Raw genomic sequence first — 23,178 nt, 5'->3', positions numbered from 1 at the left:
ATGTAGGGAAATTGGTGGGCAGGGTCAATTGCCTTCCCTTCAGATGAAATGACTTCTACGAAAGGTATCACAAACTAAAGACCTACAGAGGACTGGATAGCAACATGAATGCAGTAAAAGATGCGTGATGCCAAATTGCTTGAACTGTAATCTAGCATGACACCAGCTTAATTGCATTTCCTTTTACCTTTTTTAAAAATGGAATGTAAATTTCAGGCTGAAGAAATGTATCATGTTCTTACCTACAATCCATTTGCCCTGACTTCCACCAGGGACTTGGACTACATTCTAGACTCTTCTCCCAACCTTCTTTACCCCAGTCAACTTTAGCCACTTTCAGCTACTTTGACACCCTGTTGTTTGCCTCTGGACCTTTGGATAAGCTGTTCACTCTGCTAGAAACAGGCTCAGTCAATCTCAGTTGGTCTTCAACTTGCCAACTCCTGTTCATCTTTCCAGTCTCCACTTAGATGATATTGCCTCTGGATTGCCTTTGTGCCCCTCCCAAAATGCCATATCCCCTGTTGTGACACCTAGGACACCTTACTTAAATGGATGATTTCTTCGCTTCCTCCCCCATTAGGCTCTGTAGAAGCAGGGACAGTATCTGTTTCCGTCCCAGTTATATCCAGTGCTTAGAACCATGCCTGGCACATAGGAAGCCTTCTTCAAACAGATAATGGATAAATGTTGGGAAAGAGGGAGGCAAAGGGGAAAGACTAATCAAGATAAATTACAACACAGTGTTTGAGTATATAGCTTCAGGGGAGGGAGAGGGGGAGGAGATTTCGTAATTCTTGATCCTTAATCTCAACATTTTCACCAATAGAGGAGAAGAAGAACAAGCAAGTCACACAGTGTACTAATACTAATGTAGGCCCCTGTGGGAGCACCCCACTCGGCAGGGGAAGGGAAGGCATCAGAGAGAAGTGTTGCCAAGGCTGAGTCTTGAAGGATATGCTCGAGTTTTCCAGGTGACCAGGATAGAGGACGGCACTCAGAGTAGGTGAAGCTATCTGGACAAAGGTCATGAGATGTGGAAGTATGGATAGATTCAGTTCACATAGATCGATGTAGTTAGAGGAAAGGGGATAAGAAATGGTACTAGGAGATGACATCAGTAAAGTCCCCAGGGGTTAAACTGTGAATGAGCTCAGAACTTCACATGCTGCATAAGGAGAGTAGACTCTACCATAAGGGATTAGCAGCCGTTGAAAGATTTTAAGCAGGGCAGTAATAAGAAACCATAGTGTAGCTGCTAAGTTGGAAGCAGGGAAAGAGTAGAGGCAGGGAGATTGGTCTGGAAGCCTATCGGGAAGATTGATAAAGAAGACCTGAACCAAGGCAGTGGCAAGGGATGGGGTGTTAACCATTCCAGTTTTTATAAGAGGGGTATTTTTTGGTTAATATTTTGAAGTGCTGAAGGACTAGAAAGCGATCTGATCTGGTGGCGGTGGAAAACAGTTGAAGCCAATAGAATCTTAAAGGATGGTAGCCAACAGACACACAAGGAAAAACTCCTCATGAAAGGAAACATGATTATATAATGTGTTACTCTGCTCTGCAGTGAATAATATTTACATAGTCATAATCTTGTTGACCCTGATTATTGGTGCCCACTTCTAGAGCCAACCCATAAACAAAGCTGGGAAGATGGAATTATAGTCTCAGAAAAGATGTAAATTCTATGACCCTAGACAGCATAAAGTGGAGATAGTGACTATTGATGGACGGGGGAGAACAAGAGTGGGGATCAAAATTGATAGGTCAAGAGGTAGCAGGAAAAGCACATTATTTGGTGATACAGAGGCAATTGTTAGAAGAAACAGATTTTTAAAACTTGAAAGTAATCACCTCTAGGTGGCACATTTCATTTTGAAGAAGCAAGGGGAATGGAACTGTTGGTTTTCATAATAAACTTTTTCGTACTGTTTGATCTCTTTTTACCAGGTGCATGAGTCTTCTGGTTAAAATGTTTAAAATATTTTTTTAAATGTATGTGGCCTGATGGTATTTCTTGTTTTGATGGAGCCATCATACATAAACAAATGAAACAAAGTATATAAGATGAATTAGGGATGGCCTCCCCAAGGTAATTCCCTGGGGTATTGGGTCAGCTTCCTATTAAGAATAAGTATATTCAGTTCAGTTTTCACAAGGTCGAGACAAATAAGCTGAAAGACCATATTATCTTGTGATTGAAGGGCACAGAAATCAAGTGGCAAACATAAAATGTGGTTTATATATTAAATCAGTACCTTTTAAATTTTTTGACGTTGGCCTAGAGTAGAAAAATGTATTTGTTTGTGACAGTATACACACACTCATACAACTGACTGAAAGCTGTTTTTAAAAAAGTAATATTTACCTCTTCCTATGTGTGATATACTCTGAAAATATATTTCATTCTACTGGAATTTTTAAAATTTTGGTCACTTCAAATGATTTTGAAAATCCACCACTGTATTGTGACCCACAGTTTGAAAAACACGCTAATTGGCCCTGATTTTTTCTCAGAGCAGAAAATGTGCTTATGAAATTTGGAGCTTCTTTCTCAGATGAGTTGAACTTGCCTAGGGAAACTATTTGCTCCTGATGTGTTAAGAAATATATCTGTATGTGTACATATAAAGTTGGCTTCTGTCATCATTATTAGTTAGCATGGTTGCCTTGCTTTTGTTTCTTGTCTCCTACCTTAAAATTTTCTTTTTTTCTTTTTCATCATTGGGACACATATGTTGGGAATAACCAAATTCATTTCTGGAGTATTTTGAGACATATACCAGACATGCATATAAGTTATGCACTTATATATCTTGGTTTTTATCCATGTGTCAGTTTGTTTGAAATCTTCAACCAACCATCTGATGCTAGGAACCCATTAAAACCCAACCTTCCCCCCAAACTTGGAATCTTGTGAAATTTCCAAATCTAGCAAATTCCATGCTTAAAACTGTATAACTATAAGTACCCCATGTCATGTCTACACATTTCAGCAAAAATTATGCTGGAAACAAAATCAATAGGAAGCCTGTTGCACTAAGAGAACTTTAGTGGACTAATATAATTCATTTGGATTTTCTTTCCACATTAAGAACTACAAGACGCTGTTGAAGAGGTGCTGCCAAGCCTGAAAAAGGATAATGTGTCCATCTATTATGTGAGCAGAACTTCTAACACGGATGGGGTCGACTCTTTACTAGACAAAGTAGATGAAATGTCAACAGAAGCTATTCCAGAGTCTTGGCGGTCCGAAGTCACTTTTTCCACTCCTGCCTTATACATTTATACTTCTGGAACCACAGGTAAAAATAAAGGATTCTCAAAGAAATGGACTTAGCCTGAAGGAGTTAAATGTTGCGTTAAGTTTTCAAATGTTCTTTCCCTTGGCAAAACTTATCAGATATCTAATACTTTAGAGGATTTAGCTCTTTGCCTGTGGGAACTGGTCTTATTTCATAGCATGTGATCCTATTTGGGTGTCTCCAAGCTACCCGTATTTCCCCCTCGCTGGTATGTAGAACAGAGAAAGAAGTTAGCCAAGAAGTACAAAAATAGTTATGATAATGGATAAAATTTGGCACTGAATAGGTTTTGGGAATTTTTTAAATGATGGTTGGATTTCGATTATCTTATATCACAAGTCTATACATAATGTATAGCCAGTTATAAATGGGGCACCAAAGAAAATGAGAGGACAATAACAGAGTTGTATTTACGTAAATGCTTTGACCATTATCTTCCCATGCATCACTGACTGGGAGCTCTTTGGTGATGTGGGTGTAGAATGGCTCTAGCCCAGGGCCTGAAGCACAGTATTTCACCAAATCTAAGATACCTTCAACTATAAGCTGCAGCATAATTTTATGAACCACAAAGAAAAAAACACTGCCAATTAATAGTGTTATTGGAATAACTATATGGAACAGGCAATATCAAAGGCAGAATATACTAGGCATTCTCCTATAAGCTTTAGGGTCTTGCGCTTATACAATTCTCCCACCATCCTTAAGATGAATACCGTTCTTATCCCCATTTTACAGATGCAGAAACTCGTGCTTAGAGAGATTAAGAACTTCTCAAGGTAATTTGTCAGGATTCACCTTAGTTGGATGACACTACAGCTCACCCATCTGACCTCTCTGCCACAACACCTCCCAGTTCTTCGATTTAACAGATAATGTGGTGTTTGCCTACTCTAGGCCAGAGAAAACATTATCAAAATGTAATAATATGAGGCCATATGGATATATTTTAAAGGAGGACAAGAAGCCAGTGCCAGCATGCTAATGATTATTATTAATATTGGAAAACTGAATATTTGAATCATTTCTCCTTTTGATTAAAATTTTAATTTAATTTAAGCAGGTATTGCATGCATGCATTTCCTTGTAAAACAATCAAACATTATAAAGCTAAAGTTTCCTTTGAGCCTTTTATCCCAACACCAACCTATAAACACTCCCTTCTTTTACCTCAACAGACCCTCAGCACCCATCTGTTCTCCCAATTCCTAGACCCAAGTTTAACCGCAAGATGGGCTCCCTTTTGTACACTTATTAAGTATTTTCTTTAAGTAAATGAAGGGAGACTGGGCATGACATATTAAATCCAGTGCCCAAAGCTTGTCTATCCTCTTTCTGTCAGAAGTTATATATTGCCATGCCATCAGAATGGTGGGATGACATAGTTAACCAAATGCTTCCCCAACATTTAGACAGTACCTTAATATATGGGAATTTATCCTCATTTATCCTCATTTCTTAATAGAATGGTAAAATTAAGTTGTGAACTTTGGGAAATAATTGAGAAAAAGTCAGCCCTCGGTTAGTTACAGGGAATTCTAGTTAATGCTACACAAGAATAGAACTTCACAATGTAGTTTTTGGCCGTCAAATATAAAACCCACTTTAGGGAGAAAAAGACATTGAGCTCCCCTTAATTTAATCCCATAATTCTGAATTTATATTTAATTGGAAGGTGATTGGGTTGATGTTTATTTTGCTTTTCTCCTTATCTCTAAATAAAATATTTGTTAAGTAACTCTTGTAAAAATTAATTAAAAGAACTTGAGGCACCTGGGTGGCATAGTCAGTTAAACATCTGACTCTTGGTTTCAGCTCAGGTCATGATCTCAGGATCATGAGATCAAGCCCAGTGTTGGGCTCTGTGTTCAGCAGGGAATCTGCTTGAGATTCTCCTTCTCCCTCTGCCCCTCCCACTCGTGCTTGTTCTCTCTCTCTTTCTCTCTCCCTCTTTCTCAAATAAATAAGCCTTTAAAAAGAAGTTTTAAAAAAAAAAAGAACTCACTTAAGCAATTGCAAAACAAGATGTTTTCCCTGTTCCTCAGTCATTAGTACAAAATTATGTAATAGTTACCATATATTCTTTTTTCTTCATTAATACAAAATCTTAAATTAGGAAATTTCTGAAAGTACCTCAAAGCAACGAAGGATATGTATTTCCTTTTTAAAAATATATTTTAGGGGCTCAGTGGGTTAAGCCTCTGCCTTTAGCTTAGGTTTTGATCTCAGTGTCCTGGGATCAAGCCCCGCATTGGGCTCTCTGCTCAGCGGGGAGTCTGCTTCCCCCTCTCTCTCTGCCTACTTGTGATCTCTCTCTCTCTCTCTGTCAAATAAATAAATAGAATCTTTTAAAAAATGATTTAAAGGGACGCCTGGGTGGCTCAGTTGGTTGGACGACTGCCTCCGGCTCAGGGCGTGATCCTGGAGTCCCGGGATCGAGTCCGCATCAGGCTCCCAGCTCCATGGGGAGTCTGCTTTGCTCTCTGACCTTCTCCTCGCTCATGCTCTCTCTCACTGTCTCTCTCTCAAATAAATAAATAAAATCTTTAAAAAAAAAAAAAAGATTTAAAATATATATTTTTTTTAGTTTTTACTATCTGTACAATTATTTTCTGTGGTGAATACAATTGATTATAAATGCTTTCTTATATTTCTTAATATTAGTGTAGAATGGAACATTAATACTAACATAATGCCACTGGCCCACTGTCAAAGAAAATGAATTTTGAATTGTGTTCACAGTTATGACAGGTTTCTGACCACACTGCTTTACCTTATAATGAGTTGCTATTACTTAGGCCATACCTAGCTAAGGTGCCATCAAGTAAGTATGGAAGGATCTGAGTCTACAATGGACTGCCTTCCTCCTTAAAAAGTCCATTTACAGGGACAGCTGGCTGGCTCAGTTGGTTGGACAACTGCCTTCGGCTCAGGTCATGCGGAGTCCCGGGATCGAGTCCCTCATCGGGTTTCCAGGTCCATGGGGAGTCCACTTCTCCCTCTGACCTTCTCCTTGCTCATGCTCTCTCTCACTGTCTCTCTCTCAAATAAATAAATAAAATCTTAAAAAAAAAAAAAAAGTCCATTTACCTACTAAAGTCTTAACCTCTAGCCCTAGCCCCTTAATAATGGCTTCAGGACCTCCCCATGACTGCGTCGCCTTCCATGAGAAACAATATAAATAAATCCTTTTAATAGTGTTTTGCAAATATGCTATATAAATTATATTTAAGAAAATGCAATATACTAAAACTACACCGAGATACCGTTTTTCACCTTTCAATTTGGCAAACATTCCAACATTTGAGAGCATACCTAGGCAAGGCTATGAGGATCAGGTCCACTCAGATGTTGCTGGTGAGAGAGTGGATTGGGACAGTCCTTATAACTAGCAATATGGCGCTACCTATCAAAATTACAAAGATAGTTATCTTTTGACCCTACAGTCTCACTTCAGCAAATTTATCCTACAAATACAGCATCACTCATAGTATAAACTAGCATGTGGACCAGGCTGGAATAGCAAAAGAGTTAAATAAATTATAACACATAAATACAAAGACTTGATGCAACTGAGAGAAGGAGAGAATAAATGAATGAATGAATAAGGAAAGTTTCATTGTATAAATACGGACAGTTCTCAATCATCCAGTGTTAAGCAGAGAGGGAAAAATGCAGAAGTTTGTCCATTTTTTTAATGGAGGAAAGGGCAAGAACAAAATAAGCAACTCTTCTTATTTGCTTGTATTTATATAAAAACACTCTAGAAGAGGAGCTAAGAAATTAATAAAAGTGGTTATGAAGAAAAGTGATAGGAATGGAAAAATATTCAATCTCTCTGAATCTCAGCCTTATCCTCTGTGGATTAGAGAATATAATTTTACTGATCCTGTTAATTATGAGAAATATTTGAAATTTTGAAAATACCTTGCAAGATGACAGGCGTAGAGCAAAAATTCAACAGACATTCATGCCTTTCTCTTCAAATTACTACTGGAGTAACCATCTAACTCAGTTCAGCAAGCAGTGGTCTGTGGGCCAAATACAGCCTCCCCTCCCTGTCGTGGCAAATAAAGCTTTCTCAGAACATAGCCACTTTCATTCTTTTATATGGCTGGCTATTATCAGCTACAATAGCAGAGTTGAGTATTTATAGCAGAGACTGTGTGACCGTGCAAAGCCTAAAACATAGACTCTCTGGTCTCCTACAGAAGAAAATTTGCTGACTCTTGGTGTAACTGATTATGGCCCCATGCAATTCTCTAAGCACTGGACCATGGATCTTCCTAAGCCAGATCTCTCTCCCAGACAACATGTCTGCGAATGGCCAATCTTGGCTCACCCTGCCTTCTCTTGTATCTTTGCAAAGGTCTCCCGAAAGCTGCGACGATCAATCACCAACGCCTGTGGTATGGGACTGGCTTCGTCAGTGCCAGCGGGATTAAGGAAGATGATGTCATTTATACCACCCTGCCCTTGTACCACAGTGCTGCGCTAATGATTGGTCTCCACGGATGTATCCTGTGTGGTAAGCTTTTTCTCTAAAGGCACTGGAGTCTGGTACACAGTCACACATGCTCCACGGGGAAAGTAATACAAAGTCGGCTACTTTCCTGTCTGCCAGGAACGGCATTTGATTCTATGTTAGTAACAAGGGTATTTGGCTCCCACATCACCAGCAAGTATCTAGAATAATTTATATTTTCTCATGCCTGCTTATCTGATAGTATAGTGCTACAGTTTTCAGGATATCAAGGAGGAAATTTCCTTAAAATGTTCTGGGTGTTCATCCAGGTCAAGACACTTGATTCTTAGGTCCCATAAGTAAGTCCCCTCTGTAATTTCCATCTTCAGAAATCTGCATGTAGATCTCTGTCAGCATCTGATTTAAAATTCCCCCTTAGTTGTTCCCATCCTACTTTTTCTTCTCTGCTCCCACAGCTCTTCAGCTCTTGTCAGAATACCTGGCTTTCCATCCCTTCTCTTTCCTTCCAAAATTTTACCATACAAATTAGAGTTGCCATCTTTCCTCCTTTCAGTAGGCTTTATGCCCTTTGTATCCATCAAGGCTCAGTCTAACGTCCACCTCTCCCAGAAAGCCATCTATAACTCTCTAAGCTAAAAATACAAAACAAACAAACAAACAAAAAAGACCCTAATTTTTTCTTCCATGTGACATTTCATTTTAACTAATAATAAACATATATATAAAATAATATGTATGCAGATACATATGTATGTGCCTGTGTTATGGCCCAAACCTCTCTGTCTTTCCCTCACCAACATATTGATCAGTTATAAAATATTTACCCCAGCATCAGTACCGAACTCCACACTGACCTGGAATGACTGATGGGACCTGATCATATACTTGGGCTCATCAAGTACAGAGGGCCTCTGAGGTCCCAAAGGGAAAACTCCATTACTCACACATTTGCTTATACATTCTTTTTTTTTTTTTTTAAATAAGACATTTGAGGTGATAGCGATGTACTTTTTTTTTTTTTAAGATTTTATTTATTTGACAGACAGAGATCACAAGCAGGCAGAGAGGCAGGCGGGGGGGGGGGGTGGGAGGGAAGCAGGCTCTCCGCTGAGCAGAGAGCCCGATGTGGGGCTCGATCGCAGGACCCTGAGATCATGACCTGAGCCAAAGGCAGAGGCTCAACCCACTGAGCCACCGAGGTGCTTCCCATAGATACATTCTAAAGAAGAAAAAATAGTATTTTAAAAAATGTTTCCTCTTCTAAAACAGTGGACTTTTGTATACTTAGGAATAAAGCTAAACTAATAGCATGAAAAAAAAATTTGAGTTTTGAATTTCACTTTACTACATTTCATGCCTATAGTTAGGTTGGGTCTGATATATATTATTTTTACCCATTATGTTGATTTCCTATTGCTATTGCTGTTCCTAATGCTACTGTAACAAATTACCACAAACTTAGTGGCTTTATTTTTTTTTTAAGATTTTATTTATTTATTTGACAGACAGAGATCACAAGTAGGCAGAGAAGCAGGCAGAGAGAGAGAGGAGGAAGCAGGCTCTCCAAAGAGCAGAGAGCCCGATGTGGGGCTCGATCCCAGGACCCTGGGATCATGACCTGAGCCAAAGGCAGAGGCTTTAACCCACTGAGCCACCCAGGTGCCCCAACTTAGTGGCTTTAAAGGAATACAAGTTTTAATGCTGTTTTGAAGGTTAGAAGTCTTAAAACCAAGGTGTCAGCAGGGCTGCATCCCTTCTAGAAGCTCCAGGAGAGAATCCATTTCCTTGCTTTTTCCAGCTTCTGGAGGCTGTCTGCATTCTTTAGCTCATGGCCTCTTCTTCAGTCTTCAAAACACATCATTCCAACATTTTGTTTCCATTATCCCATCTTCTTCTGCCCTTGACCTTGCCTTCCTGTTATAAGGACAGCTGTGATTTCACTTGGCCCACCCAGGTAATCCACCATGATCTTCCCATGTCAAAATCCTGAATTTAATCACCTCTACACAGTCCTTTTTGCCATGTAAGGTACCATATTCACAGGTCCTATGGATTAGAACAGGGACATCTTTGGGAACCGTTATGTCTACCTCACCCATCAAAGAACAGTTTTCCTGCTTGCTCAAGACCCTAGTACTCCATTGCCTGCAGAGTTAAGTTTGACTCTTCCACTTGGTACTTCCAAGTTCTCCATGATGGCCCCCCTAGCTGCTTCTCCAGGTTCCTCTCCCATGACTCACCCACTCTTCAACACTCCAGTCACGATCCAGCTGAGTCTTGGCTATCTTTCCACGCCTTCTGGACTGTCCTGTCTTTATGTTTCACATTGTTTCCTCTGCCTGGAATTCTCTTATCTTTCTTCATATTCATTGCTCAAGACATAATTCAAGTCCTGCCTCTTCCAAAATATGCCCTTCTCAGCACTTATCCCCAAGCACCCGAATTAATACACACACACACTCTCATTCACATTCCCTTAGAGATTCATTTGAACACCCTATTTATTGCACACTGACTTTTACTAGAAAGACGTCTGCATGTGTCTGTCGCCCACCAGATTGAAAGCCTCTGTAGGATAAAACCATGCCTTACTGATTTTCATCTTGACTATAAGCAGTACTCAAAACTCAATTGTGAATACAATTCATATTTAAATTTCTACCTTTCAAAAATGACAAATACAACCAGGGAGTTTTTCATAGCAATTCTTTTTTAACACTTTATATACACTTCTCTGTAGGTTCTACTATTGTCTTGCGGAGCAAATTTTCAGCCAGCCAGTTCTGGGATGACTGCAGGAAGTATAATGTCACTGTCATTCAGTATATTGGTGAACTTCTTCGGTATTTATGCAACTCACCCCAGGTAACACTCCCTAAGTTTCATTCTTTTTGAGATGGGTAAGGGGAATTCCCATTACTCTGGGTCATGCTGGGCTTCAGCGGAGACTTACCTATCTACCAGTTTTCAGTTTAGACTACGGTTGTTCATCGCGATGAAGTGCATGGCGCCCCACCTATCCTGTAGAGGGGATTTACTAGGTGTCAGTTGTTAATATTATTTTTGCCTACTTTTTTACCTGTTCTCAATTCTTACCCTCTACCAAGCAGATCCTCTCCTTCCCTAACTGTCTAAAGCCTACCCACTCTCAAAGCCCAGCTGAAAGGATACCTCATACGTTAAACCTATTTGGGTCACTCCAGCAATATTTGATTTCTTTCCCTCGCATCATTTAATTTCTACCCACTCTGGCCCTGTCACCTTGCATGTATTTGTTTTCACACCTTCCATCCTCCCTAAGCTGTAAAGTCTTTGATGGCAGGGACCACATCTTGTATCCTTACTTGGTCTTATACCACAGGCTTACAGGAATCATTTACTTAATGTTGCTTGAATAAATCGCCATGTGACCTTGAAACTATCTGACTAAGTCTGTCAACAGGCTTGAGCCAATGCCCCAAGGTTAGTCCAGAGGCCTGGGATCTACCCTGTTTGCAGATATCCACATATCTTGATGGGGTTCTTTGAAAGAACTTCTCCTGCCCGACCCCTCAAGTATTATCAGAGGCCTGACAGCCTGCCTGAGGACCAAATCAAGGGTTCGCAACAGTAGCACTGCTGACATCTTCGGTGCATTCATTCTTCGCCATATGGAGTTGTTCCGTGTACTGTAGGATGTTTGGTATCGTCTTCGGCCTTTATGCAGGACATGCCAGTAGTACCCTCCCCTTCCCCCCTGCCAGGTTATGACAATCAAAATGTCTTCAGACATTGCCAGATGTCCCCTGGCAAGCAAAATCAGCCCCAGTTGAGAACCACTAGACTAGATAATGCAGTAAACTCACCAGATCCTGATTCCTGTAGTCCTTTTAATCAAAACAAACTCAGAGGATCACTAAGTTGATAAATTATTATTTATAAGCACCTATTATCTTCAACTTATATAACATCTGCCGTGACATAGGAAGAAGCATAGGATGCTCTGGCCCCCATTCTTCCCCTCCTCACTTCATTCAGTCTCTGCCCACATGTCAGCTAATCAGAGAGACCCCTCCTACTAATCAACAAGTGTTATCATCAACCCTTACCATTCATCTCATGGGTGACTGCTTTTCATAGGACTGTACCTCCTGACATAGGACAGGTTTATGTGACTATTGTCTGTCTCCCCCAGTTGCATGAAAGTTCCATGCACCAGGGGCTTCATTCGCTGCCAGACCTCTAGCCCTGAGATCTGTGTGTGGCATATTCAATACATCAACAAACTCATTGAATGAACCTCTAAATTCTGGCCCCTCAAAGATGTATGACTAACTTTAGAGAGGTATACAGTTCCTCTGGGATGCTTAAACTTAGCACATATTATTCTGATCTGGGCAGCAGATTCTCCAGCTTCGTGAGAGTCATAATTAGCTGTGAACTGGATTAGGACCTTTCTCACAGCAATCTCTGTTGAAGTCATTATTGAATTTTTTTCACATTAGTATATCATCTGGCCCTCAAGTTTGCATGCTTCACTATTAAAACTCAGAAATCCATATGGGGCCCTTCTGTTTGGCTTTTCTTCTCTGCCTTAAAAGCCCCCTTTGTCAGTTAGAAGTCTCCTGGGGGAGGGTGTGTGGACTTGAGGAAAATAAACATGTTTGTGTAACTCTTTCAAGCTTACACACACTCACACATATAAACACTTCCACCATTCTCCTTCTTCATAACGTTATTTCAGATGCTGAAAACTAAAATTTGATTGGGGCTTTCTATCTTCAAAATATATTATGATTTATTGTATAATTCACAGATGACCTCAAATCTAGAAGACACAGAATTTCTATTAGCTCTTGCTCCTCCCCTACCCCTCAGTTCTGGGTTGTCTTCAAAATACTTATGAGAAGTATAAAGAATGATCAATGTTACTTTAAAAAAAAAGAAAGAAAGAAAGAAAAACCTTCAGAAACCTTCAGTCAAAGACTTTAAAAATAATATAAGCTTATTTAAGAAAATACTTAAGACAACAAAACTAATAAATGAATTCAGCAAAGTAGCAGGATACAGAGTCAACACACAATAATCTGTTGTATTTCTATACACTAACAATGAAAAATTTAAAAGATAATTACAAAACACTAACATGAAAAAGAATACAATACTTAAGAATGAACTTAACCAAGGAGGTGAAAGACATGTATAATAAAAACTAGAAAACATAGATGAAAGAAACTAAAGAAGACATAAATAAATGAAAACACACCCCATGTTCACAGACTGGAAGATTTAATATTGTTAAAATAATGCTGCTACCCAAAGAGACCTATAGATTCAATGCAATCCCTATCAAAATCCCAATGACATATTTTGTGAATACAGAAGAAAACCTAACCTAAAATTCATATGGAGCCTCAAGGGACCCCAAATAGCCAAAGCAATCTTTTTTTTTTTAAGATTTTATTTATTTATTTACTTGACAGAAGTAGGATCACAAGTAGGCAGAGAGGCAGGCAGAGACTTTGAGAGAGGGAAGCAGATTCCCCGCTGAGCAGAAAGCCTGACATGGGACACGATCCCAGGATCCTGGGATCATGACCTGAGCTGAAGGCAGAGGCTTTAACCCACTGAGCTACCCAGGCACCCGCAAAGCAATCTTGAAAAAGAATGAAACTGGGGGATTTACACTTCCTAATTTCAAAACTTACTACAAAGCTATAGTAATCAAAACAATAAGGTACTAACATGAAGACAGACGTATAGACCAGTGAAATAGAATAGAGAGCCCAGAAGTAAGCCCTTGTCAATGTTAATCATTGCCAAATGATTTTTGACAAGGGTGCCAAGACCATTCATTGGGGAAAGGACAATTTTTCAACAAATTTCAACAAATGGTCCTGGGGAAACTGAATACCCAAAAGAATGAAGTTGTACCCTTATCTAACATGCTTGTACAAAAACTATCTCAAAATGGAAAAAAGACCTAGGGGTACATGGGTGGCTCAGTTGGTTAAGCATCTGTCCGACTCTTGATTTCAGCTCAGGTCATGATCTCAAGGTTGTGAGATGGAGTCCCATGCTGGGCTCAGCACTGAGTGTGAAGCCTGTTTGAGATTCTCTCTCTTCATATGCCCCTGCCATTACCTTGCTCTCTCTCTCTCTCTCTCTCTCTGTCTCAAAAACAAAACAAAACACTTAATTTAAGACCTAAAATAATAGAACTCTTGTAAGAAAACATAAAACAGAACTTTATGACATTGGATTTGGCACTGATTTCTTGAATGTGACACCGAAGGCATAAGTATCAAAAGAAAAAATAGACAAAGTGGGCTTCATAATACTTTCAAAATTCTGTGCCTCAAAAGACACTATCAGCAGAGTAAAAGGCAACATACAGGATGGGAGAAAATATTTGCAAATCATGTATCTTGGAAGAGATTCATATTCAGAATGTATAGAGACTTCCTAAACTTTAAGAACAAAAAAACAACCAAAAAACAACTTTCTTTTTTTTTTTTTAGATTTTATTTATTGGGGCGCCTGGGTGGCTCAGTGGGTTAAGCTGCTGCCTTCGGCTCGGGTCATGATCTCAGGTCCTGGGATCGAGTCCCGCATCGGGCTCTCTGCTCAGCAGGGAGCCTGCTTCCTCCTCTCTCTCTCTGCCTGCCTCTCTGCCTACTTGTGATCTCTCTCTGTCAAATAAATAAATAAAATCTTTAAAAAAAAAAAGATTTTATTTATGTATTTGACAGAGTGAGAGAGAGATGAGGGGGGAGAAGGTCAGAGGGAGAAGCAGACTCCCCGCAGAGCTGGGAGCCCACTGCAGGACTCAATCCCGAGACTCCGGGATCAAAACCTGAGCCGAAGGCAGTGGCGCAACCAACTGAGCCACCCAGGCGCCCAGGACTCTAGAATTTTTCTAAGATGGTGAATGCCTCTGTTTTTTCATTTTTAAAAATCTCCCCAAAACAAAGAGAAACTAAGAGACATTGCAACAGGAAACTACATGGTTTAGAGAACTGAAAGATGCAGGTCACTGACATCATGGGATTGAGAGAGGTGAAAGCTAAGAAGCTGGTACCAACAAGAAGGAAGTTGATTGACTTCCTGAAACCTGAGAAATCAGAGGCACCAAACACAACTAGAGATGGACTGGGGTTTCAAGCTTGAAACAGGAGGATTTTGGAAAATCTGTGTAAAAAATTCCTAAACCTCTGCTCCCCTCTCCCACCCTTGTGGTAGACTGGAGGTTTATTCTCTGGAGAACACCTAGAAGAGCTCTGAAATCAAGAACCCTACAAGGGGAGGCGGACAGGGGTGAAACACTGAAAACAGAGATTGAGTAAATATCTACTTATTAACTAGAGAGGGTGCCAGTGCCCTTCCCTTGCACAGCTTCTAGAACTCCAGTAGCCAGTTTATGCTTGTAGGCAAAAGAATCTAGAAGTCTAATTCTCAGGTAGAACTACCCTGTCATGGAACAGTGCAGAACATACAGGCAATAACCTCAGTCCGTTAAGTATCCAACTCTTTTTTAATTTTTTTTAATTTTTTATTATCATATAATGTATTATTCGCCCCAGGGGTACAGGTCTGTGAATCACCAGGTTTACACACTTCACAGCACTCAGCACTCACCATAGCACATACCTTCCCCAATGTCCATAACCCCACCTCCCTCTCCCTACCCACCTTCCCCCACCCCTACACCCTGCAACCCTCAGTTTGTTTTGTGAGACTAAGAGTCTCTTATGGTTTGTCTCCCTCCCAATCCCATCTTATTTCATTTATTCTTTTCCTACCCACCACGTTGCATCTCCACTTCCTCATATCAGGGAGATCATATGATAGTTGTCTTTCTCCAACTGACTTATTTCTAAGCCTGCTTCTCTCTTTGTCTCTTCCTGCCACTCTGTCTGCATGTGCTCGCTCTCTCTCTATCTCTCTCTGAGAAATAAATAAATAAAATCTTTTTAAAAAAAAATAATAATAACAATAATATTTCTTGAAAGTGAAATGAAAACAGTAATGGTCAACCTATCTGAAAAAAAAATGCTTAAGAGAAACAGCTTTTTAAGTTTAAAAAATTTAAAATTAAAAAAAAAAAGGAAAAAGGGAAAGAAAACTTTCCAGAGCTGAAGGACAAATTGAAAGAGCCAAGTGAGTACCCAATGAAATGAGTGCAACTTAAAAATTTTAAACACCAGGATGAAATGTAAAACTACTAAAAAAGAGAGACAGAGAGGAAAGAGTCTGTAAGAGTAACATTTGACTTGGCAACAACTGTACTGCAAGCTAGAAGACAAAAGATCAATGCCTTCAAAATTCTTAGTAAAAAGTACTACCTATCTAGAATTCTATATCCAGTCAAATTATCAATCAAGTATACAGTAAGAACATTTTCAGACATTCAAAATCTCAAAATGGCTTACCTCCTATACACCCTCCTTGGGAAATTACTAGAGAAAGTGCTCCATGCAAACAAGAGAATGAGAAGAGAGAGCTGAGGAGCCAGGAGAGAGACGGAAAGGGATCCCCAGGCCTGGAGAGCAACCAGTCCAGATTGGAGCAGAGGGCTAATAGGAAAGCATAAAGGGAAAAGGAATTTAGAGCATCTGGTGGATTTCATCACGAAGAACATTGTATTTCCAGGCTGTTGAGTGGTGAGGAAAGACCTGTGAATAGAAAAAGAAAACAAAGCAAATGGGTAGGTGGCAGTGAATTGCAGGAAAAATAAAAATTGCCTCAATAACTGGATCAGAGTGTATTCCTTGGCTCATCAGTAGTGTATGATGAGCAAAATGTGAGCACTGAATCTTGAGTTAACTAAAAACTGCAATATTGGAAAAACTGAAGAGAATGATAGAGAGCTTCAACTTCTTCCAGCACAATAGAAAGTCAACAAATAACATCTAAAATTGATTAATCCAAAGATAGCAGTCTAAGCATGTAATTTAGAAGCCGGAGAGAAGAGGAAGAAGTTGACATTGGATTGGCACTGATTTCAAGAGTGACAATGGCACTGATTACAAGAGTGGACAGTGTAAGCCTCCAGGTTGTAGAGAGGAGGCAAAGGATGGATCAAGCAAGTGAGGAGACAGCATCCACCATTTAAAAACCTTTCAGTGCTTGGACTGTTAGAATGTAAACTGCATATGTGCCACTTTTTTTTTTTTCCGAACCAAGGAAAAGCATTCTCTCTGAAGTCACATGCATTTGGATTTGAATCTTGGAGAACTATGTTGCTACCTATGTGATCTACAGCAAACTATTTTCATCTTTTTGAGACTCTAATTCCTGAACTGTAATTGAGGCAATTTTTTTTTTTAAGTAGGCTCTACACCCATCATGGAGCCTAATGCAGGGTTTAACTCACAACCCTGAGATCAAGACCTGAGCTGTCAGGAGTCAGACGCCTAACTGACTGAGCCACCCAGGCACCCCAGGGGCAAATACTTTTGTTATCTATCACATTTTGGTAGGATTCTATAGAAATCTGAGCAAGACCATGAGGGTCAAATGCCTGGCACATAGTAGCAAGACCCTCGATGAAAGTTTTCTGTTTACCTGGTGCTTTTCATTCCTCTCTGGACACCCTAACCTCTCACCCTTTAGTCATCAAATCCTAGTGTGGATTTCAGTCCCCCTGGGTGTGTTTGCATGTGCCCTCACCTCAAAAGGTGAGAATCAAAAGTTTGATCTCTGTTAAACAAGCAGATGATTCTTGACCTAAAATACAGCTCCCTTGAGGAGTGAATTTGATGATAAGGAAACACGGTTTCTCCTACAGGCAAGGAAAACTCAAATCACGCCGGTATGCTCAGCCAGGGGCAAGGAAAACTTGGGTGAGAACCAGACATGGCAGAAGGTTCCAGGATCTCCCAGTTGGTACACACAAACACCTCCAGCTTACAGCCTTAATCCCTTCTGCTGGTGTAACGAGATCCCTCAGTTCATGAGGAAAAACCGAGCCCGTGGTATTGTGACTCTCATCCCAGCTAACTGCCACCCCCAGGTGACAGCTGCACCTGTGAGGCAGGCTGGCCTGTTGCCCAGACACCCGAGGCACCTGCCGCCTGCTGTGCCCTAGACTGCCTTTGGGCTGCCTGTCCTTGGGCTGATGTCCGGACCATTAACTATCCAACAGAAAGCTTGAGGGCTTCCCAGTGGAGGTTACTCCTTCTTTGATTGCAGCGATTGGACTGTATGCAGAGTCCAGGTGCAGGCATTGCTGACGATACAGAGATCCACTTGGCCTCAGAGGAGTTTATAATCCCATGGGGGAGAGCAACGTTCACCACCCATCAGAAAAGGAAATGATCTAAGAGGATGATTACGGGCTGCACGTGAATTTAGTCAAGTCTCGGGTTTACACACTGGAATGCTACTTTGGAGCTTCTCACACAGGCCTGGGAGCAGGTTAGCTCCAGGTCAGAACGTTATTTTTTAGAGCCAAAGTCAGTATTCTTCGAATATTTATGATGTTTTGTTCCTGGAGGGGCAGTGAGGGACAGCAGTGTGGGAGGCGAGGGTAATCTCTGAAAAGCTGACAATCCTCAACTGGGAAGAGTGCCTTGTGGAAGGGTGACCCTCCAATTCTCTGTCTAAAAGGGGACACTTGGGAGTGAAAGGAGTGTAATTAATAAGTACATCAGGACTACGGGCATAAACCAGGACTGGCCCTGACAAACCAGGCATATGGTCTCCCTGCTCCTAGGTACTTTCAATTTCTAAAAGGGAATACAGATAGTCCCCAACTTATGATGGTTCCGCCTGTGATTTTTTTTTTTTACCTTACCGTGGTGTGAAAGTGGTACACACTCAGTAGAAGCCATATGCCGAGTTTTGAATTTTGATCTTTTCCCATCTAGCAATAGATACTCTGCTCCTCTCTCGTGAGGCTGGGCAGCTGCAGTGAGACACAGCTCCCAGTCAGCCATACAATCACGAGGGTGAACAGCCGAGACCCAGACAACCATTCTGTGTCTCACTTTCAGTACAGTATTCAATCAATTACCTGACATCTTCAATACAATATTATAAAGTAGGGTTTGTGCTGGAGCTTTGCCCAGCTGTAGGCTTATTTTCTTTTAATTTTTTTAAAAAGATTTTTATTTATTTATTTGACAGACAGAGATTACAAGTAGGCAGAGAGGCAGGTAGAGAGATAGGAGGAAGCACGCTCCCCGCCGAGCAGAGCGCCCAATGTGGGGCTCAATCCCAGGACTCTGAGATCATGACCTGAGCCGAAGGCAGAGGCTTTAACCCACTGAGCCACCCAGGTGCCCCCAGCTGTAGGCTTATGTACATGTTCTGAACACGCTTAAGGGATGCTAGGTTAAGCTATAATGTCCAGTAGAGTAGGTGAATAAAAAGCATTTTTTACTTAGGAAATTATTAATTTATGGTGGGTTTATTGGGATGTAATGCCATCAGAAATCGAGGAAGATCTATAGATTCCGTGACCTATGAACTAGCTTGCTGGTTAAGAGAATAGGTTCCCGCTCAGTCAGAATGTCGAAGTTCATGCTACTAGCATGAGACCCCTGGGCTCTACACACATTTCCTCCTCAGAAGGCCACACAAGGGACCCAGTTTTTACAAAAAACAGTATCTGTCCACTTTGTTGGTTAGGACTCCTGAGAACACTTCACCACCTGACTTTTCACCAACAAGTACCCTATCAAGCATCTATACTGCTCCCCTGACCCACTGCCTCCTTCTCACGTGGAACTCAATTCAAGCTTTGTTTTGGTTTGGTTTTTATCCATCTTATCAAATGCCCTCCCCTTACCAGAGAACCGCCAGTCTCTCAATACCAACAGCTCTTTTCCAAGAGGAACTCTTATCCCAAAATAACTTCAGAGTGATTTCACAGAATAGGAAATAAGGTAAGAAATACTCTTCAGAAGCTTTGCCCTCTTAAGCAAATTTGTTGTCCAACCCAAGAACTTAACATTTGACGTGAGAGGTCTGGTTACCAGGTACTTTCACCCATTCCATTACATTTCCTGTTCAAGGCCATAGAATTACAGAATTTGCAGGTTAAAATTATACTTGTTTACTAAAATTATACTTATTTACCTTCCTCTCCCACCACCAGACTGTGATCTCCTGGAGGACATAAATTGCATTATTAGTATAAACTATCATTGAAATTACTACAGATTTGGACATATTTGTAGGGGCCTCACAAGCAATTGTGGTTGAATGGAAAGCAACCGGGTCCTAACTCCACCTCTCCCGCGGACACAAGCTCTCCTTTCAGTTCTTACACTCAAAACAATTTTTCCTTTGTGATTTTTATTTATAGCAAAATGTATTCCTCCCAGGCCACCCAAGGCAACTGGGAGCCAGCTTCCTCTCTCTCTTCCCCTTCCCAGTCCCCCTGGGACATTTTCATCGTCGTGGTTCCGCTTTACCTGGTTTTGTGACCTCTGGGTCTGTGAAATGAGGACATGATCATGAGTCTTCTCTCCAGAGGCGCCTGGCTGGCTCAGGCAGTTAAGTGTCTGCCTTTGGCTTGAGTCATGATCCCAGGGTTCTGGGATCAAACCCCAAATCAAGCCCCTAATCCAGCTCCCTGCTCAGTGGGGAGCCTGCTTTTCCCACTCCCTCCCTTCCCGCACTCTTGCTCGCCTTCTCACTCTCTCTCAAATAAATAAAATCTTAAAAAAAAAAAAAAAAAATCCTCTCTCCACCCCTGAGACCCTAACAGTAATCACTCTGTAAAAAATCAGTCTCTCTCCTTACACTGTGTTCCCAGTTTTCTTCTTCCCTGTCAAGTGAAGACGGTTGTGAGCCTTTGATAGATCTTTCCCATGGGAACCCTCCTCTTTGGTAGTTCACTGAGATTCACCAGTCTCACCAAGAAGACAGTCAGTACCTTGGTCTAGCTTCAGAGTGGATGTGGATTAAATGTTAGCCTCATTTAGTTCTATCAAATCATCTCACCTTACCTCTTAAAAGTCAAAATAGGAAAACATAAGTCTTTGGGTTATGAAATCAGAGTTCTAGCTGTCAGCCCAAACCATGTGGGTTGGCGAGGAGGGGGCGTGATGTGGTATGAGTAACAGAAAAGGCGTGCACTAAGACGTGAATCCATAACCAACATAAATGTGTAGAAACGTAATGGCGATTACAAGTATATAAGTGCAGTCTGCAGAGAGGGTTTAATTTGATCTCTCCTTCCCCTGCCACAGAAACCCAATGATCGTGTCCATAAAGTGAGACTGGCCATAGGAAACGGCTTGCGAGCAGACGTGTGGAGAGAATTCATCAGGAGATTTGGGGACATTTGCATTTATGAGTTCTATGCTGCCACTGAAGGCAATATTGCCTTTATGAATTATACGAGAAAAATCGGTGCTATCGGGAGAGTAAACTACCTACAGAAAGTAAGTACATTGAAAGATGAAAGCGTACGGGACTGCCTTTCAGAATACAGAGACTTCTTAAAAGCTGTGTCATGATGTTCTTAGAACTCGTACCGCATCAGAGCCATGGTCGATCCGTGTCTCCAAGAGAGGGTCTGCTCATTCTCTATGACAGTGAATGTGAAGTGACAGGGCCCTTTCATTTTTTAAATCTCAATTTCTTGTAATAACAACCTATTACACCTTTGCTACCTGCAACTTCTGCGCAATATTCCCAATGCATTTATGAGTGTAGATGACCAAATACCGGAAGCCTACTGGTTGGGTAAGTTGACCGTACACTGTGAAACGGGGTGTTTCTCTCTCATGGTCCTGGGTCTCACAGTGACCGGGGGACCTTTGTACACCTACAGGGGCAGGGTGCCACCCCCTGAGCTCTGGGTCCCATGGTTCTGGGGCAGGGCACCCACATCAGTGTTTGCCAAAAGCTGTGACGCCAGGATTCAGAACCACCATTTGGACCTCCCAGAGAACTGGAATGCGCCCCGGCTCTGGGATTTCACAAACATTCGTATTTCCCCGACGACTCCACCAGAATGCTAGTTGTTGTTTTCCAGCCAGCTCCCACAGCAGTCTCTGCTCCCACTCAGGTGTTTATTGTCTGGTGTCTCCGGACGGTCTCTTTGCCTTTTTTGTGTTTGAGCAGTCAGTCTTCCGGGTGATCCAGTCTTTCAACAATCCCAGGAATTTTCAGCGAAGCCGGAGTCTCCGCTAGCTAGAGCAATCCCAGCTGTCACTATCCACTGGCAGCCCTTCTGCCTGGCCCTGAACGGTGACACCAGAGCTCCCAGGCAACAGGATGGGCTAATCCTCAGAGGACAAAGGACAGCAATTTGTGTGCATAAGAGCTGGGCCTCGAGAGATCAAATTTCAGCATGTTGCATACTGACTGGGCGACCTTGAGCAAGTCACTTCTGTTGCTTAGGCCTCCCTTTCATTGTTTGCAAAACAAAGATAAAAAGAGAAAATGTAGAGCCTAGTGCATCTGGCCCAAACTCTGTATTTATAATGAGGGGAAAGGGTTATTGAAAGAATTAAATAGCTTGGGAAAAAAGTCCTTAGAGGCTATAGCCCAATGCCTGTCATATAATAGCTGTGAACAATTATTAGCTATAGCTCTTGTGCTTATTATCATCCCATTCCTCACATTCTGGCCTTATCTCAAGGCGTTCTCAAGCCCTTGGAACCTCTCAGACACTGACAGCCACGTCCTCCACGCCTGTGCCGTCTGACTCAATGGCCACTAGCTATATATGTGGCCATTTCTATTTAAATGATGTAAATGACATTTTTAATTCAGTGCTTCCCTCTCGCCAGCCACGTTTCACATGCTCAGTAGTCACATGTGTTTCATGGCTACTGTGTTGGGCAGTTCAAATATAGAGCATTTCCGTCATAGCTGAAAATTCTACAGGGCAGCGCTGCCACAGGGCTGAGAATCCATTTCTTACCCCCCACTGCAACCGTACCTGGTAAGGTCAGTCTTCTCTCGCTAGCTTCAGTTCAACCCGCAGCAGCCGAAACCTCGGGTACCCAGGTCGAATGCAACTCAGAACAAGAAAGGGTAGGAGGCTGGGTTGATTGAGACATGGTACAAGACGTCCATGTCATTACTACTGACCCTCAAAAAAGACAAGTGTCAGGGAAACTCGTTTTATTTTTTATTTTAAGATTTTATTTATTTATTTGACAGAGAGTGATCACAAGTAGGCAGAGAGGCAGGCAGAGAGAGAGGAGGAAGCAGGCTCCCTGCTGAGCAGAGAGCCCGATGTGGGGCTCGAGCCCAGGACCCTGAGATCATGACCTGAGCCGAAGGCAGCGGCTTAACCCACTGAGCCACCCAGGTGCTCGGGAAACTCGTTTTAAACCAGACCTGAGGCCCATAGAAGTTGGTGCCATGTATTACTTAGTTCTTGGCTTCTCATCCGTTGATTACCATGTTTTATTGTCAATTTTTCGGCTTTAAATAAGA

At 41.4% G+C, this 23,178-nt stretch overlaps 1 protein-coding gene across 1 annotated transcript in view; it reads left to right on the top strand.

The window, feature by feature from the left end:
• SLC27A2 (solute carrier family 27 member 2) overlaps positions 1-23,178 on the top strand; it is a 42,665-nt gene that overhangs the window by 7,453 nt on the left and 12,034 nt on the right. Inside the window, exons 2-5 of the mRNA XM_044231169.1 lie at positions 3,096-3,305; positions 7,675-7,833; positions 10,532-10,656; positions 20,973-21,167. Of these exons, the coding sequence (XP_044087104.1) occupies positions 3,096-3,305; positions 7,675-7,833; positions 10,532-10,656; positions 20,973-21,167 (689 nt within the window). The remainder of the gene's footprint in view (positions 1-3,095; positions 3,306-7,674; positions 7,834-10,531; positions 10,657-20,972; positions 21,168-23,178) is intronic.

This window comes from Neovison vison, chromosome 13 (genome assembly GCF_020171115.1).
Source record: "Neovison vison isolate M4711 chromosome 13, ASM_NN_V1, whole genome shotgun sequence".
Lineage (NCBI taxonomy): Eukaryota > Metazoa > Chordata > Mammalia > Carnivora > Mustelidae > Neogale > Neogale vison.
Note: the sequence above shows the minus strand (reverse complement) of the source record. Positions and strands in the feature narration are given on the sequence as shown.